Source organism: Trachymyrmex septentrionalis, unplaced genomic scaffold (genome assembly GCF_001594115.1).
Source record: "Trachymyrmex septentrionalis isolate Tsep2-gDNA-1 unplaced genomic scaffold, Tsep1.0 scaffold37, whole genome shotgun sequence".
NCBI classification, from domain to species: Eukaryota; Metazoa; Arthropoda; class Insecta; order Hymenoptera; family Formicidae; genus Trachymyrmex; species Trachymyrmex septentrionalis.
Window position 1 is genome coordinate 8,768,909 of NW_017305536.1, and position 15,882 is coordinate 8,784,790.

Genomic DNA, 15,882 nt, shown 5'->3' on the forward strand with positions numbered 1-15,882 from the left:
GTCAATTACGAAACCGTATTAACATCTTAAGATATAACACTGCAAATCTTACAATAAGTTTGTAATAAATGCATGGAAAACGGTTTTGCTGAAACATCTAGAAATTTAGGTAGACAAATTCGAAAATAATTTGGTTAGACTAGGCAAAACAATTACGTAGGCTGCTCAAGCTAATTGCTAAAATGTCAAAACTTTTTGCAACATTTTGCTCAGCATACTTAAATTTCCTACATTATTTTAATGATCCAATAAAATTATTTTCAAAACTGCATCTATCTAAAATTTTAGATATTTCAGCAAAATTGTTCTTTCCAAGTGGCTTCATATATATGTATGTGTATGAGATTTAATTTTCCTAATAAGAATAGCACTGTATACAAAAATTAAATATATAGTTTATTTTTACGCGGAAAAATTAAATCGCACACATGTATGAAGATACTTATTATAAACGTGGATTTAGAGTACATTTAAGATGATCTTAATAACAAGCTATCGGTCTTAAAAGCACCTCCTGTTTAAATAGATAATAAAGCTTTTTGATTTGCGTTTTATCGAGTCCATTCATCGAGAACGCAAATCTCTGCGATAATTCACGGTTTATGATCGCTGACAATTAAGAGCTTGTTCTAAGCAACATTATGTCTCTCAAAGTGGACCAACGTAAGGTGTTTGCGATTGCAATAAACAGATCACAAGTTTCACACAGAACAAGGTTGAGGAAGCAAAGAATAAAAGTTTCCAATCGTATTGTAAAAAAAGAACTCGCCGCAAGCAAAGAAATGGTTATTATATCACGCAGAAAAATGCGGCGTCTAAACCGAATTCACGTCAGCTATGTTGCGCGTACGCGGTTTTCTGTATCATTCTGAGTCAGCAGATCGGTAATTTGATAAAACTGTGGTTAATACGATAATCTTGGCCTACTCGAATGTTTGTAAGTTTAGAAATTATTTTCAAATTTCTGTAATGTAAACTCTAACCCTCCATTGAATTTTACTTCTGTCAGCACCTTGGGTCTTTGAATTTCAGTGTAGATTTTTATATTCTACCATTTAAAAAAATCTACAAAGTTTTCTTGCATACTTGTGAAAGCCTTAACATCACGAGTTTTTACTATCATAGAAGTTGGATTGTATTAACTTATTTTTTACAAATGTATCTACCAGAAGTTATAATACAAAAATCGATTATGCCTTCAAAATCCAATTTAGTCGCCAAAAATTAAAAGTACATAAAAATTTGCGCAAAATTCAGACTTGCTCCTTTTGACTGACCTTCTAATTTTCTTCTCGATTCACCACGGCTCATCTTTGATGCCATCCGTCCTCGTAAAATGCGAGCAATGTACGCCGAAAATGACCGGCTTCAACCGAGAAGGGTACGCGCGAACGTGCTAATGAGCAAGCGAAATTTATTGAAACACACAGTATTACTCGTGGAGTCAAGGTCCGGTCGAGTCACTACTGTATCTTTTCTCTCGCTCCCGTGCGAAGCTATCACATTACAAAATCGCGCACATAGTCGTTCAAGCTTCTCTCTTTCGATCGCGAGCGATCAACCATTTTACTTTACATTAACCGAACAGACGCAACAGGTGCTCGGATGTAGACATTAGTAACGTATGCGGAGTATGTCTGGAGTTCTCCGTTGATCTAGCAAAAACATTTGCTCATCATATGCGATCATCCATCGCTCATCCTTCACCTATCTTCATCTCGAGGACACTCTCGTGAAGCTGGAACCTCCTCCTTCCGCAGAAAAACGCATTACGGATATGTCCCACGCTTCGCTTGTAAGTCATATATTTGTAATCATATATTCTACACATTGTTTATCTGCACATTGTTTATCTGCAGTAGAGATGTATCGAGGACGAGCTGGAAAGGATAAAAATCTTACACAAGAGAACAGAGTCTAGCTGCAAGATTGAATTAATTGATCTGTTGTCTTTGTCAATTTCCGCTCAAATTCAGATTTCCATGATCTTATTAAATTCAGATAGAAAGAAAGAATAAATACATAATAAACACTTCTGTTATAAATAAATTTAACTAGTTTTTGGTCTTAACAAAAATCAAATTTTAAGCAATACCATCTTTATTTTTGCAACACCCTCGAACACAAAATCATAATAAAATCAAGATGACAAAATCGTTTTAACAAAATTGCTTGTAGCCAGATTCTGTTATATAGTTTCTAGAGATAAAGAAACAAAAGAGTCCTTCTTCGAATTTATGGAAATTTATACAAAAATTATCGCTGTATCATACAAAAGACGTATTTTTCCCATGAATAATTATTAAGAGCAAAACAATGACGTGTTCCTCTTTCTATTTCACTGAAGATATATCTTCAATCTCGTAAACCGAGATTAATAAGCAAGGAAGTCTTATCTCGTCTTTCGCGCGATATTCTGCGACAATGTCGACGGTGTTTGCGTCAGTCGATCGCGAAGTTGTCCTATCATTTTTCTAAGAACTACAGTTGAAGGTAACTTTGCATCATAAAGTTGACGATGTTTGCTTAACACAGTATCGACAATTTCGTGCGTAAACGCTGGAGGACGCGTAAAATAACAAATGATACCTCGTTCAAATTAACTCCTTCATCATACGGATAAAAAAATCACACTAAAGTCTTCGATTTACTGCAGTATTTTTCAATCACGGTTTCTTCGAAAAATCATCAGATAAAAAATGTAGTTAACTATAGGAAAAATTTATTTCAATTAATTTTACATTTATTTAGATGCAACTATTACAGAAATTTAATACTGGCTAATTTAATACTGTCGATATTTAAAATAAGCAATTAATTACTGTCTTTACTGTATGAAATTAACCAGAGTTAGATTTCTGTAAAAAAAACTCTTTACATCACAAATTTAAAATTGAATGAAAATTTCAATTTTTTTTCAGCCGATTCTCTAACCGATATATTTCTCGTAAAATTATGAATTTCTTGAAGATAAAGAGATGTTGTCGAGAACTTTTCACTGAAATTAATAGAAGGATAGCTACAGTTAATCGCATGCTATTTGCCAGCTAATGAGCTACCTTGAATAAACTACGCCACGTCAAGCCGCGGAAAATTCGTAATGCTACGAATATTTTCACCTTACGCGACACAATGTGGAAAACATGGTATCGAGAGCCTTTTTCTGCATCTCGTAGAATGCGAAGTTTGCAGCTGGCCAAGCTCAAACCTTTTTTAGCCTCCCTTCCGGCTACGTAACCAGGAAAATTCTTCTAAAAAAAAAAAAAAAAGAAACAATCTAAAAGCAATAATTGCTTTCGTTTCTAAACACGAAGTCTTTCTCGAAACGCGCGCGCATGTAATAACATAATGTAATTACTCTCTTCATGTTCCTTTTTCTCACCTGATATCCGCGCCGTGCTTTCACTTTCGTGCATCATTTTCACTACGTTTTATCGAACTATCATAACGCGATAAATAGCGTAATGCAAAATGGCTGTTTCTTCTCGAGACGAAGTCGCGTTAGTTTTACGCGAGAAATTGTTAAGTTCACGATAGACGCGTCCTTTGACTTTTGCCATTTCAATACGCGTAACACGGAATCGTAATCTTTCCGAGAAGAAGACCGCTCTTCTCTCCTCCATTGACGTGGAGAACACCTCTCCACCTTCAGGTGTCCAATTGATATCTGCTTAAGTTAACGCAGCGTCGCGATTGCGACACGGTAGCCGCATCGCGTGCGTGTCCTATTATATTACGTAACGCCACTCTATCCCGACCGCGAGAAAATTAATGGATTCCAACTTAATACGTATGGGTTACATATAGGAAAAGAAGAAGGTAATCGACGTTGCGCCGTTTCTACCTGCTTCCTCGTCTCTCTCGTGGAATCGCGCGCGCACGTTATACGCTTGTCATAGTGACATTGCGAATCAATTTGCAGACTATTAATTATTTATGCATGTGCCCCATCGAAGGAATAATGCTTAAAGTGGCGCGGCGCGACGTGACTCGAAGCCGAGGCAATATTTTCTTTTTCTTTTTACTTTTGTGAGTTTTCAGCGGCGCGCACAGATGATATTGCCTAGTTTACCTAGGCTGTTAGCGCAACATTAGCATAATTAAACAGTAGAGAGGACACGACGGAAGAGAAGATAAGAAAAGACGTAATTACTCCGGGACCAACCTTAAAATGCGCCTTCCTGTTGACCGACGTTAAATCGACCAACGGTGCAATGTTTCATTCGAAACGCCAAACAGGAAACGTAAGTCCATCGTACTTCTGTATCGCCATCTTGCTACTATGTTTCCTGTTTTGTTATCAATTAAATTTCCAAAGTACGGTTTTTATTGCGATTAATCGCAACGTTGCTTTATCACGTTTATTCGGTTAAATATGTTTTCGCGCTGTGCAAATAAATTATTATAAAAGTTTATTATATGTTTTTGAATTGTAAATGTTGAGCGTTATACTATCATTTAAAAGCGACAGATAGATTTACATCGTTTCGAAGCTAAGAAGGTCGGATATGCGATACGCGATTATCGAACAACAAACATGATTAAGAATAACTGCGTCCCTCGCATTCGTGAAAATCATCGACGCGTATGTCATCATTTTAATTTTAGTCTTTTAGTAAACAAAAAAAGACTTTACTTGCAACGCACTTTCTAATGTAACTCCATTAATAATTCTAATAATATAATGATCGGTCATTAAAATAGGATAAAATTTTGTAGCACAATTATTTGTTGTGCAAATTCAAAATAAATAAATATTATTATGTATGTTTTATTACACTTGTACAGATGCGCGTTTTTATATAATTCGTTATCCTTCATAATCTTCAATCGTAATCGGATACACTTATTACCGGCCATTTCCATTTGATCTTGATACGTGCCAGAAATATTCAAAGAAAACCAAATTTGAATTCACACAGCGCGCGATAAGACTCATCTATAACATCTCTCAAGACATTCAAAATAATCATAGAATAACAGAATTTTAATTCGATACAAAATCATTTTTCTAAATATTAAAAATTAATTAAAAAAAAAATTAATGTATTAAGTATTACGACGACAAGATTACAAATTATTATTTCGACACATCATTAAATTAATCCGGCGTTACTAAGGCAAAGTATGTGATAAACCTCAGGAATTATAAATAATATTACTTTTCACAAACTATTATTATAATAAAAAAATGTTTTAATAACTTTTCAATTATATCAATTTTATTAATATAATTTAGAGGCTCAAACTTAGTTCAAAAAAAAAAAATTTCTATAAGTCTCACTAAAAATTCACTTTAGTAACACAGAATTATCTCGATCGCGCTTTTATCGTTTTTTATTTCTATCCTTTATAATTATGTAAATTTTTGCCATCGTACGCGTCCTACATTGGTGCGTCAATCGCATACATTTACACGCGTGTCATGATCCGGCGCCACTCGCAATATAGAGAGCGCACGCATGCAGTAGCACGTGATCAAGAACGTTCCATCGAATCAACGAAACCCTAAACCTAGGGCTAAAACTGAATGACTTTCGAAATGTATATAATCCTCTTTGACTGAATTTTTTAAATGTCACACTTGACACTTTCAAACGCATTTGTTAATATTTATAATGTATAATATCGATTTTCTCCATTGAAAAAAAAACCGTGGTTGGTTTAATTTTATTTGCGGACAATCGTTATTAACTTTATGAGACTTTGAAGAAGAGAAAATGTTAATTAAAGAGAATGAGACAAAAGCTCCGGTAGTCCGGTATAGAGTTAATGCGTTAAATGAATTATGTATTAGTCTAATATTTTATTTCCAAAGTGAGAAAAGATCAATAATATTCTTTTAATTCTCGTCCTTTTCGGAGTATTTTTAAGTATTTCTTTCGAAGACTTATTTATTTCAAAAAATTGTTAAAGAGCTCTCAGCATTGTCACGACTCGAAATATAGAAGTAGAGGTATCAAAATGCGAATACGCCACTGTTTGTACACGGCATATTCGCAGTGTGACGCTGCTGACGATAACGCGACGTCGTGTCAACTGGAATGATAAGGGGCTCTTCTCTTTCTCTGTGTTTCTCTATCTCTTTCTCTTTCGTATCACAGAAATTTTTAATTGCGACGTTCTCTACCGAAGTGCTGTCAGCAAACTAAGACTTGAAATCTGTTTGTTTTAGCTGCCTCTTCCTTTCCGTGTTTAAGATCAAACAGTTGTACATTTCAGCCTTACAGAAAAAAAGACATAATACGTAAAAAGCACATCTAAAATGAACAGTATCTCCGCATATACGATCTAAAAAATGATCGCCATGTTTCTCGGAGTAAAAAATTCTAGAGATAGGAAAAATGTAACCCAACTAGATGACTTTGAAAATAAATTCCTCTTTCAAAATTAAAAAGATATTAAATGTTTATAGATGAAATTTAGTCGATTTGCAAAAATAATATATCCTTAGCGTATTGCGCAGTTTCCCATTTAAAAAAGATGCACAATATTTACACGAAATCAAAGATTTTATTGCGTAATGCTGTTCTACGTTATCTATTAAGCTCTGTTTTATTTTAATCTATTATTTTGCTCGTCGTATCTTCAATACGATAAAAAGTAAATATATGAAATGCAAGGCCAAAACTAACAACAACGAGCTTGTTATTTGTTCCACTTAAAAGTATAAAATATTACTTGAAATATTTCTCTCTGCCGATGTCACAGGCGATGTATTCTAAAATGGAACGGCGAGTCACTCTCGAGCCAGGCTTAATTAATCCAGAGACTGTCGATGCAACCTTAACGCGCAGTGCGCAGCCACACACGGATGCGGAATGTCACGCGAAAACGCAAGTCACGTTTAGGTCATGGCACAATTAGATCGAACGCAAGCCAGCGGGGCCGTCACGCGCGCAAAACTTCCTTCAGGATGATCGCCGTTGGCACTTCTAATCGTCGCCGGAAAGTTTTCGAGCGCGCTGCATATCGCGAAGAGATATTTTTTTTACGTAACGTTGAATAAACAACCGGAATTGGAGAGCGCGGCAGATAGAGCGGTCCAGCCGCTTCTTTAGAAGCCTGAGGTGAGGAAATTACTCCGCTAAAGTAATATGAAAAGTATTTTGAAAACATAGAATGCGGATTAATTTTCAAAGCACTACAAATACATTTAATATATTCTTTTTTTTTTTTATCTCTTTAGGTTATTGTTTATGCTAAACTAATCAAATGCTAAAAATCTTGATCAATTTTTTGTTTATATTACATTTATTCAATCCAATTTAAAATCTTCATTTTATTCCGATAAATATAATTGATTTCATCAAGCAAAAAGTTTGATAACATTGGATTGGACTTTTCTATAAACTACTCAGTTTGTACTGAATGGACTCAAATTAAAGTTAAAATGTTTGCAGTTATATTCCAGTGTTGTTTACAAATTACATTTTATCGCCTTATAAATATATTATTTATGAATCAACAATCACGGAGGCTAGTATAAACATTTACTTACATTTAATTTGTTTTTGAAGCCACAAAAGTATTTTTATTTTTATTTTAATTAAACAATGTTGTATTATTTCGTAAAACGCTACTGTTGATTTTAATTTCACGAAAGTTAAATAAACAGAAATTTCTTTGGATTAGAATAGAAACATGCGATTTAGTAATAATCGCATAACGTCACAGTTATTAATTTGATAAGCGTCGCGATGACTTTTCTTATAATATGAGTAATATTAATAATATGTACAGTCGCCTCTATCTATGACGAATTCCAACAGTTGACTCACTCAATCTATTTATTTAATTTGCTATGCAACAGAATTTCCATTGTTTTCAAATAAATTCCATTTATGACTTTTTAGGATATCTTATATGTTAACTTATGCATTTTGTTTTTTTTTTATTATTAAAATATATTTTGTTACGTAATGTTACGAAGCATCGATGACTTCGCGATGATATAGTGTAATGAAGAATTACGAAAGGTCCATATATTAAATTTAACATTTAAACAATAAATTTCTTTAATTCATTCAAATTTCATTAATCAATGAGAATCCTTTCAGTTTTTTGTTTTGTTTTCGCTTCAATAAAACGTACGGAAGATAAAAAATACAATCAACGAACGTCCATGAAGGGTCAGTTATTGAAATAAAACGAAAGTGGCGCGTAACAGAGTTGATAAAGAATCTCAACATTGTCGCTCTCAATTGGAAAATGATACTTATCCCCTTACGATCCTTCACCACTCACAGATAACAACGGGAATAATACGTTAAAGTGACGCATGCAACCAAGGGAGAGAATAAAAAGGAACAGAAACGCACCTGCCAGACCCATCGTGAAGACTCTCTTTTTCAACCGGTTGATCTCCGTGCCGGTCCCCGTCGATCTCGATAGATCGCCACTCTCTCAATCACTATCGCGATGCTGCTGACGTGTTTACTTTCTTACCGGCTACGCGTTCGCAATTCAATCGAGAGATCAATTCTCGATCAACTCCGTTGCTTCCATCCGTTGCCGACTACTCCTTTTCTTTCTCTCTTTCTCTGTCTCTCCTCTGCCTTTCAATGCTTTCCTATACGAGGAGCGTGTTCACGCGAATAGAATGGGAATCACCCATCGTTGAAATCTATCTCGCTTAAATCGAAACTGGACGATTTTAAACGCAATGTCGAAAAATTACATTGCGGCGACAAATGAGAACGCGAGCGATGGCGAGTGACGGTGATAATCACGACGGCGTTAATGACCTTCGCCAGACACCACGGCGGCGGTCCGATGACGACTGGCAAACAGCTGTAAACGTACGCACGTTTTGCCGTCGTGCTTTACCGCGGTTTCGCAATGGTGGGAGACCAGTGGCCGCAGACATGAGCGTTAAACACGATCGAACGCGTCACGTATCTGCGAATCTCTTTCCAGACTTTATCTCTAAATATGTAGGTGATCTAAAATTACGCAAGTTGGTAGGTAGAGTGTTTTAGAACACACATGTAGAAAAATTTAATTTTATAGTTACATCTGTTACTAGTTACATTATCGTTATGTAATAGATGAACGTAACAATAATGAATTTAAGATTTCCGTGAAGAGTATCTAGATATGTACTTTTTATTTTTCTCTTCCAGAACAAGGTTTTTAACTTCTTTCTTTCCGGTTCTTCAAAAGCACCATCGATACTTCGATTGTGAATTTTGATAAATTTAAAAATCCGTAAAAAATAAGTAAAGCAATTCAACTTCTATGATGGTTCAGAACTCATTGTTAAAGCTTTTATACCAGAATTTTTCACATTTTCATATAATTCGAAACAATAAAAAAATTTGCTCTATTTCTCTCGATCCCTGTTGACGAAAGAGTTAAAAAATTCATATTGTCGACAGAAAATCAAGAAAACTGTGCCTATGGTGTGACTATCCCACTTAAAAGTCAAGAAGTCATATGAGCTGATGTAACAAATTCTCTGGAATAATGAGGAAACACGTGTCAATTTTTGGAAAAACTTGCGAGAGATAACTTTCGTATCATTCAACGATTTTGAGTATCTATATCTCCCAAAAAATATAATTGTTAAATTTAATCGAAAAATATGTAATGTACAAATGATAAAATGCGATATTGACAATCTGGCCCGATTATCTTCTTATATAGGCACGAAAATATTGTACTTAATCTGTGTTGTAACATAAAAATGATTCGTTACCAGCCAAATGCACAAATCACAAAGTTTTCTTTTGTCCTTGCCACGACGAAAACAAAAATACGTATGTCTTCGTTATGCTGTCATTTTATTTATGACGATTCACCGTGGAGCCAGGTGGCTCGGATGACATTACGTCATTGCGTCCTAGGTACCGACGACGCATGTGATCGGATGCGCCGCAAATTGCATCGTTCTTTTTTGCGCGAGAGCCTACGTAAGCGTCGGAAAGAGCTAAAAATACAGAAAGTGGGACTAGCGTTCTCGAAAATATTGTATATTGCCTCTCGCATATGCACACATTTATCTCATTCATAGGCCATGCTATACATGTCGCGTGTTTTCCAGTGTTAAGAATCATTCGGCGTAGGGAGTGATTAATTAATAATGATTAATTAACAGCAATCATCCATAAAAATAGTAACAAAGGCCTTTGAGAGAATGCAAACGTTGACATTTCAGACTTGAGCATTCACATTTGAAATGGAATCTTTTGAAAAAGATTCCCTTTTCTAAGTTTAAGGAAAACCAGTAGTATCCAGATTGTATCTTTAGACGTTAATTATTTTTTTTATTGTCGGCTGCTCAGTTTCCTTCCGATATTATTTCCCGTGCAGAAACAGAGGTGTATGACCAAGTCATTCGTTATTTTTTCTTCTATCAGCACGGTTGATTACCAGACTAACCAGACGACTGTGACAAAGAGACTGCTGAGATTAATCGCTCGCGTTTTTCGCGCAAACACAGGCCATGGAGAACATGTGTAACAAAGCTTCTACTGGATGGATATGCATCGAGAAAGAGAGAGAGAGAGAGAGAGAGAAAACCGAAGTGAGTCAGTTTCCCTGCGATAAAGCAAATACAGAAAGCTCCTGTTCCAGCACTGACGGACAATGAAACAGCGAATGAAAGTGTGATTCATACCTCCGTTTTCTTCATGTTTACTTCCTCTCTCCTCCTTGTGCCAGCGATATGCTTATTAGTGCTCGCGTTTATATGTACTTGGCATCACGGTGTCGGCATTGTTCGAAAAATCTGCGGGGGTGGCTGCGATAATTTCGCGAGCGGGCCGCGGATGGGATTTATCGAGTACCGCAAGAAAACAGAAATACCGACGTAGTAGATCCGCGGTATCTTTGGATGTCTGCCTCGTGTATTTTTAGATTTTCGTATCGTGTCATGCGCGTTATATACGACCGATTTCTCGGGCGTTAATTGCGAGATACCGCAATGAACGCGACAACACTTCGCAATGATATAATCGACGATCGATGAGCTTGTATTCCACGATTTTTTTATGATTTCGTATCTATCTGATAAGCACCCATCGATTTAAAATTGATTGATTTCATCGAGGTTATATTGTTGGAGAATACACATCAGTTTCTATATCCATGTTCAAATTGCATTTTCAAGGAAACAGAGAAGAATTTTTGAAATTATTTATTTTATAAATATTTACCGGTTCGATTTTTGATTTAAAAAAAAAACAATCATAAAACGCGATAAATATTAAAAATATTTCAATACAACGCACAAAAAGTCCAATAATATACAATACTTAAATAATAACGTAATCACAATTTAACGATCAAATCCGTGGACTTAATGATAGGATTAATGATAGTTTACATCTTCCATTAGATAATTCGTTTATATATAATAGTTATATGAAAAAATTTGACATCCCATGTGTGTAGATAAGATAAGACAAGATAAATAAGATAGCAAACATTCAATATCATTTAGCAGGTATGTCAAATTTGTCAAGTTGTTACAGTATAAAAGTCAAATTATATTATTTAGAATAATCGTTATTTTTACATCGACAGTCTGAAAAAGATATTTGTATAAATTCTAAAAGAGCTAACATCTTTGACGAGCAAATACACGTATTTTTTTCACATTAAGCAGTTTTTGTTCCTTATTTTAGCTTTACATAAAAAAGAAGTGCTTACGTCAATGCAAATAATTCATGAAATAAGATCTAAAAAAATTGAATTGCAAATTTAAAAAATTTTATACAATATCCACATTTAAAATATTCTTTTTAATAAATATTGACTAATTACTTGCCAAAATCCGATATTAAGCCTTTTCAAGTATTTCTTTTGCTTAAATTTAAGAATTGTGAATTTCGAAGTTTTATTTATAATTGTAAATATCGTCATAAATTATGTTATGGTATGAAATAAAAAAAGAAGTAAGATATACGTAATCTCTTTTCGATACCATCTGAGTAGCACTGCATTGATAACGAACTAGTACTAAATCGATAAAATATAGAGATAAAAAGATAAACTATTCTTCAAATAAAATAAAATACTGTCTTCCTATAAATCAACTTATGACGCTTCAAAAATTTCCTTTATCTTTCAAGTGTCTATTCTTTGTAACAGCATTTTCATCCTTTTATTTATTTTTCCCCCCTGCGCCCTTCCTTTTTGTAGTGTTATTTATATCATATAATTCTATTTACGTATAATAGGACAGACTGTAGTAGAATTATACTAGTTATTTTTTTAATAATAACTGAATTTTTAATGTTGACTGTTCGATTATAATGAAATTTTCCTATATATATTCATAACTTACACATTTAACAATCAAAGAAAAATCAAGACATTGTTAAATAAAATCTTTACATGTAATTTCTGAAAAAAAATCACGTTTTCTAATATTATTATACAAATATGAAAATACTCACAGATTCCAAGATATTCACACGTATTGAAATCCAGATCGGGCTGGCCAATTATATCGAAGGGAAAGGCTTCGTCATCGAGCTTCATCGCAGAGTGCTCTTTTTCCTTGCGTTTTGCAGTAGCAATTGTTAAAGAATAACGAAACTACTCTTGAATTGTAGACGAATCGTCGCGATGCGCGAGCACTATCAGTATATGCGTTTCATGAACAGTGCGCGTACATTGTCGTTACGCGAATCCTAGCCTCTAATCATCAATGTGACCCAGCGATGTCACTCGGTGTCGAGAGTATAACTCCGGAGAAGAGTTATATGCGAAGTCACGGAGGAGTTGTACACGACGGTTTGATCTCGACAGACGCACTAAAGTGCGGGATAGAATTTTTCGTTTTGAGAGATCGCTGGGGTAAACGGTGCTCGCAGTGGGAAAGAAGGAGCGGACAGGAGGGGAGGACGACTCGGGAGAACCGATAATCTAATCTTGTCCTGCTTGTCGTTACACTGATGCACACATGATGCATTAGGTCCATCAGAATGTTTTCCTACAAAACAATTAGAGAAATAGAGAAAGGAGGGAAGGATGATTAATCGGTAATCTTCATTAAAAAAGATAAATAGAGTGTGAATAATGGAAACGGATTAAATATAATAGAAGCAAATATCTTAAGAACATATAAAAAGAATTTTTTTTTCTACAAAACGTTTATCTTTAAAATTAAAGATATTTAAGTCTTTAGTAAAATACAACTGTATTTTTAATTCTTATTTGATAAAATTTCTAAATATTTTATTAGATAACTAATATCGAATATCTTTAGTAGATACCATTTTCGAGGATATACTTAGAGAAAAAAAACCGGTATTTTTGACTTTGGAGAGAAATATCGAGTAAAAAACGGTATTTTTGACCAAATTATATAAAATTCATGTTATATATGTAGAAGAAGAAATAGAAATTAATTAATTAATTTCCGAAGTTAATTTCCAGAATTAATTTCCGAGTTTTTTACCCTAAAATTCTAGTATTTTTCCGTCATTTATTATCTCTAGTAATACTTTAAAATATTATTCTTTTTAATGTTACATAAAAACTATTTTAATAAAATAAGTATTAATAGAACTTTACGACAAGGATAAAATATTAATAACAATTTATTAAAACAAAACTTATCCTTAACCTAAAGGATTATAATATATTGTTCAAATAAGATGATAAAAATATATCACAAAATTGTATTTTATTATGTTAAAAATTTCATCATTAGTTCATGCTGAAAGAGGACACATATGTTCCTACGTCTGTAGTGCCAGATATTATCGCATAGATTGTATCAAATACGGTAAGAATCATCGACGATACGTATCATTTTGTACGTACAACGACGGCTAGCAAGATTATGTAAATGATGATAATTCGAAAAAAATATGGCATTCAGTATACGATAAACTGGCATCTGCTGCAACCAGGTCGACGAAGTAAGTGCTCGTCATGATTTTTTGCCATAGTACACCATAGTACACCTGTCATACCAGTTTCCCCTTTGCGACAAAACAATATTTCATTTCTCAATGTCTCTTTAAAAGTTTTTGTATATTTCATAAGTGTTTCTCCGAAGCAAGATATTATTTTATCAATTTCTTCCGTATTCCTTCTCTTTTCCGCTCTTTCCCCCGAAAGATCAAGCAAAACATTTATTAGCCCCGTTTAGACGTAGCAATTTCAAAGAAATCTAATGTTTCCCTCGCTAAATTTGTACGCGTAATTGTGGATATTTTTTACAGTTTTTTTTTAGCTTCATTTGAATTATAAAATCGCAATTATAGCAATAATTGTATAAATAGTATCAATGAGTCACGTTTATCCATATTCGAGACGTTACACAAGCAGTATAAAATATGTAATAAGATGTAATAAGAATTTGTAATGATATATTAACGAGATAACCTATTCTAACACAATAATTGCGCTTCAAGTTTACGCCTTTATTATAACATTAAAATCAGGATCGACGACAGTTCGTGCGACAAAATAGCAGTGCATCGTATTACATGAAAATCTTAACTTTTAAGACAATTTATCACATCCTACAAATCCCTCGCTGCATTTTCCCAAATCCAAACAGACTGACGTCATGCATTCATGTCCTCCCGATAGGTGTTTGAGACCGCAAATTGTAATGCGTTTCCTATTAAGCGAAAATAGTCGGCGTTATAAGTCAACATATATACACTGCATAATATCCGCGAGTATATCTATTCTCGGAAATTGCAAGAGGTCAATAGGTCTCTTTAACCTTCATCGTATCTTTTTTTTACCATCGCATACCTACACGACGTGTTCAACACACGACGCATTCAAAAGAAAAATTTGTTACGTGTGTGTGTGTGTGTACGTTTTTAATAATTTAATTTCTTAAATCTCTCTCTCGCTCTCTCTCTGTCTCACGCAAAGAATTCTCTGAATTTCTCCGATTCTGTAGATTCCTTTATATTTTCGAAGAAAGATTTCTCACTTCAGATTTTTTTTAGCCTAAAAAAAATGCAATGATAAATATACAGACATCGCGATAGATAAGGAACGTTATCTTCGTGAAGAAAGACAGACTCAAAATCAAGGAAACTGTCATTAAAGCATCTGTTAGTAACTGCGAGTCACGTATGACCCACGGTTTCATGTGCCTAGCAGTGTCATGACGTTTTGCATATTTTTTTTTAGTAACGCGCGAAGGCCATTAAAGTGCTTTCGTTAGAATAAGACGCGAGCACGTGTCCAGTGTATGCTATATGTACTCGCATGCAAATCTATTATCAATTATGTGATTAAAGACGATTCTGATCAATAGATAAAAAAAATTATAATGCGTTATGTACCCGCAGCGATATATATATGCATTATTACTAAACGGAGGAAAACAGATAAGTCTTCCCAACAAAATTGTCTAGCTATTTTCGTATCAGATCTGCTACACTTTACAATATCATTGCGATATACAAGAAATAATTAATACTGATAACAAAAGAATTATTAGCGTCACATTTAGTAGTTAACGTACTATACCTAACAGAAAAACATGATTACAAGTGATTGCAATCATCATGGATGAAAAATATATTCTTTAAGCTTTGTATAAAAAAAGACGTTATTTAACTGCAGTAAGATCTTTTTTTTCATTTATGTGCATAATTTAAAATACAAATTTATGTAAAAATATTTATGCAAAACTTATAAAGTAGCAAGTCTATAAGATATTTCATGCCTATTAATTATATGACGTCCTTCCTTAATAAAAAATAAATTAAAAAGTCTTATTTTTTCCTCCAATATTTAATAAAAGAGATATTTATTATATAAAATTTATCCAATCAACATTGTTCTTTAGACGGACATACGCGAGCCGCGCACTTCGTAATGTGTATGAGAATGAGAATCGCTGTTCACAAACGTTCGTCTAAAAAAAACGACGTTAACTGGGGGGGGGGG

General features: G+C 34.0%; 1 protein-coding gene across 7 annotated transcripts in view; it reads right to left on the minus strand.

The window, feature by feature from the left end:
• Positions 1 to 15,882, minus strand: part of LOC108750678 (hepatocyte nuclear factor 4-gamma) — a 38,549-nt gene that overhangs the window by 13,778 nt on the left and 8,889 nt on the right. The window contains exon 1 of one of the 7 annotated variants that reach the window (XM_018490331.1): positions 12,405 to 12,752. The exons of 3 other annotated variants lie outside the window; for them this stretch is intronic. In XM_018490331.1, coding sequence (XP_018345833.1) covers positions 12,405 to 12,489 — 85 coding nt within the window. In that variant the 5' untranslated portion in view covers positions 12,490 to 12,752. Of the gene's footprint in view, positions 1 to 1,277; positions 1,365 to 3,844; positions 3,869 to 8,321; positions 8,795 to 12,404; positions 12,753 to 15,882 lie in introns of those variants that run through there. 3 more of the 7 variants (XM_018490334.1, XM_018490335.1, XM_018490333.1) reach the window with 3 other exon arrangements.